This window comes from Cebus imitator, unplaced genomic scaffold (genome assembly GCF_001604975.1).
Source record: "Cebus imitator isolate Cc_AM_T3 unplaced genomic scaffold, Cebus_imitator-1.0 Scaffold5253, whole genome shotgun sequence".
NCBI classification, from domain to species: Eukaryota; Metazoa; Chordata; class Mammalia; order Primates; family Cebidae; genus Cebus; species Cebus imitator.
The window spans coordinates 43-1,253 of NW_016112568.1; the positions used below are offsets into that span (position 1 = coordinate 43).

Consider the following 1,211-nt stretch of genomic DNA (forward strand, 5'->3'; position numbering starts at 1 on the left):
TGGCCAGGCTGGTCTTGAACTCCTGGTTATAAGTGATCCACCCACCTCAGCCTCCCAAAGTGCTGGAATTACAGGCGTGAGCCACCACGCCCTGCTCTGAGTTTACTAATGTAGGTGCTCTTAGGTGCTCACCCAGCCTAATTTTTTTGAAGTGTTGGCATATTTTAAAGTTTCAAGAGCTCAAAGCAAAAAACCTCATTGTGGATACTGCAAAGAGATGTTAATAAAGGATTACACTTTATTTCATCTGCACTATCTTCCCTTTTTCTTGTTGTGTTTTTCAGGACAGCCTTCTTGGTCTCTCACTTTCTCTGCCTCATTAGCAAGTCCGTCGGCAATCAACGCTATTACGAGTCTCTCTCTGACTGTCTTCACTTTCCTCTCCTGTTTCCTGATCTCTTCCTCAGTGACCACAAGTTGTTTGCAGAGGAGCTGTGAGACACCCACTCCCTCTCCGGGAATTGACTCCGCCACATCTGAAGAGCAGGCAAGTGGGGGCATGGGGCAGGAGTGCTCCAGACCACCAGCAAGCTCCCCCAGCAGAGAGGCACCTGTGCAACTAGGTGTGAGTTTTTGCAAGGTATTGGCAAGATCCAAAGTACTTAAAAGTTCTCCTGCACTGCTGTAGGCCTGGAGTCCTTGCAGTCTCTTCTGCCAGCAGACCTGTTGGGGTTTCTCCAAGCTGTCCTCCCACTGATGATATCTAACCTCATTGCCAGGATGGGATGTAATTCTCGTAACTGGCCTCTTGAATGTGTAACTGGACATTCTCAGAGGGATTGAGGTGCTCAAGCCAGGCTTTGATTTGCATTGGTTTACACAGTCACGTTGCTTCCTCTGTGAACTCTTAGCCATCACATTTCTTTTCCTCTTATACTGTAAAAACAAATCATAAAATCGGGTCAAATTAATCAGTAAAGCCTGCCTTCTCAGGACAAGGATCTCAGCTGTTTTGGTTTCACCCTTCCTCTCTCCCTCTGTGGTAGGTCTGACCTGCTTCCTGGGACATCATCAGGCAGATCTGAGTCAAGCACAGAAAGTTCAAGGTAAAAACTCTCCTCCATCATCCTGCAAAACCCCTCCTTGTTTGAGTACCATTTTATTATCTTTGTGTCCTTGTCACTCTCAAATGCTCAAGTCCTGATACTCCCTCTCAAGACACTACAGTAGTCTTTTTCTAAATCCCAAATCTTGCTTTTTTTTTTTTTTTT

At 45.8% G+C, this 1,211-nt stretch overlaps 1 protein-coding gene across 1 annotated transcript; it reads right to left on the reverse strand.

The window, feature by feature from the left end:
* Positions 1 to 218: 218 nt before the first annotated feature.
* Positions 219 to 1,020, reverse strand: MBD3L1 (methyl-CpG binding domain protein 3 like 1). Its single transcript, XM_017521599.2, has 2 exons — positions 963 to 1,020; positions 219 to 876 (listed from the first exon to the last, which is right to left on the reverse strand). Exon 2 carries the CDS (start codon positions 853 to 855, stop codon positions 253 to 255), a length of 603 nt encoding a protein of 200 aa, XP_017377088.1. The 5' UTR covers positions 856 to 876; positions 963 to 1,020; the 3' UTR covers positions 219 to 252.
* Between the last annotated feature and the right edge of the window lie 191 nt (positions 1,021 to 1,211).

Coding starts and splice junctions, on each gene's coding strand:
- MBD3L1 (XM_017521599.2), bottom strand. CDS start 855: ATGGCTAAGAGTTCACAGAGGAAGCAACGTGACTGTGTAAACCAATGC.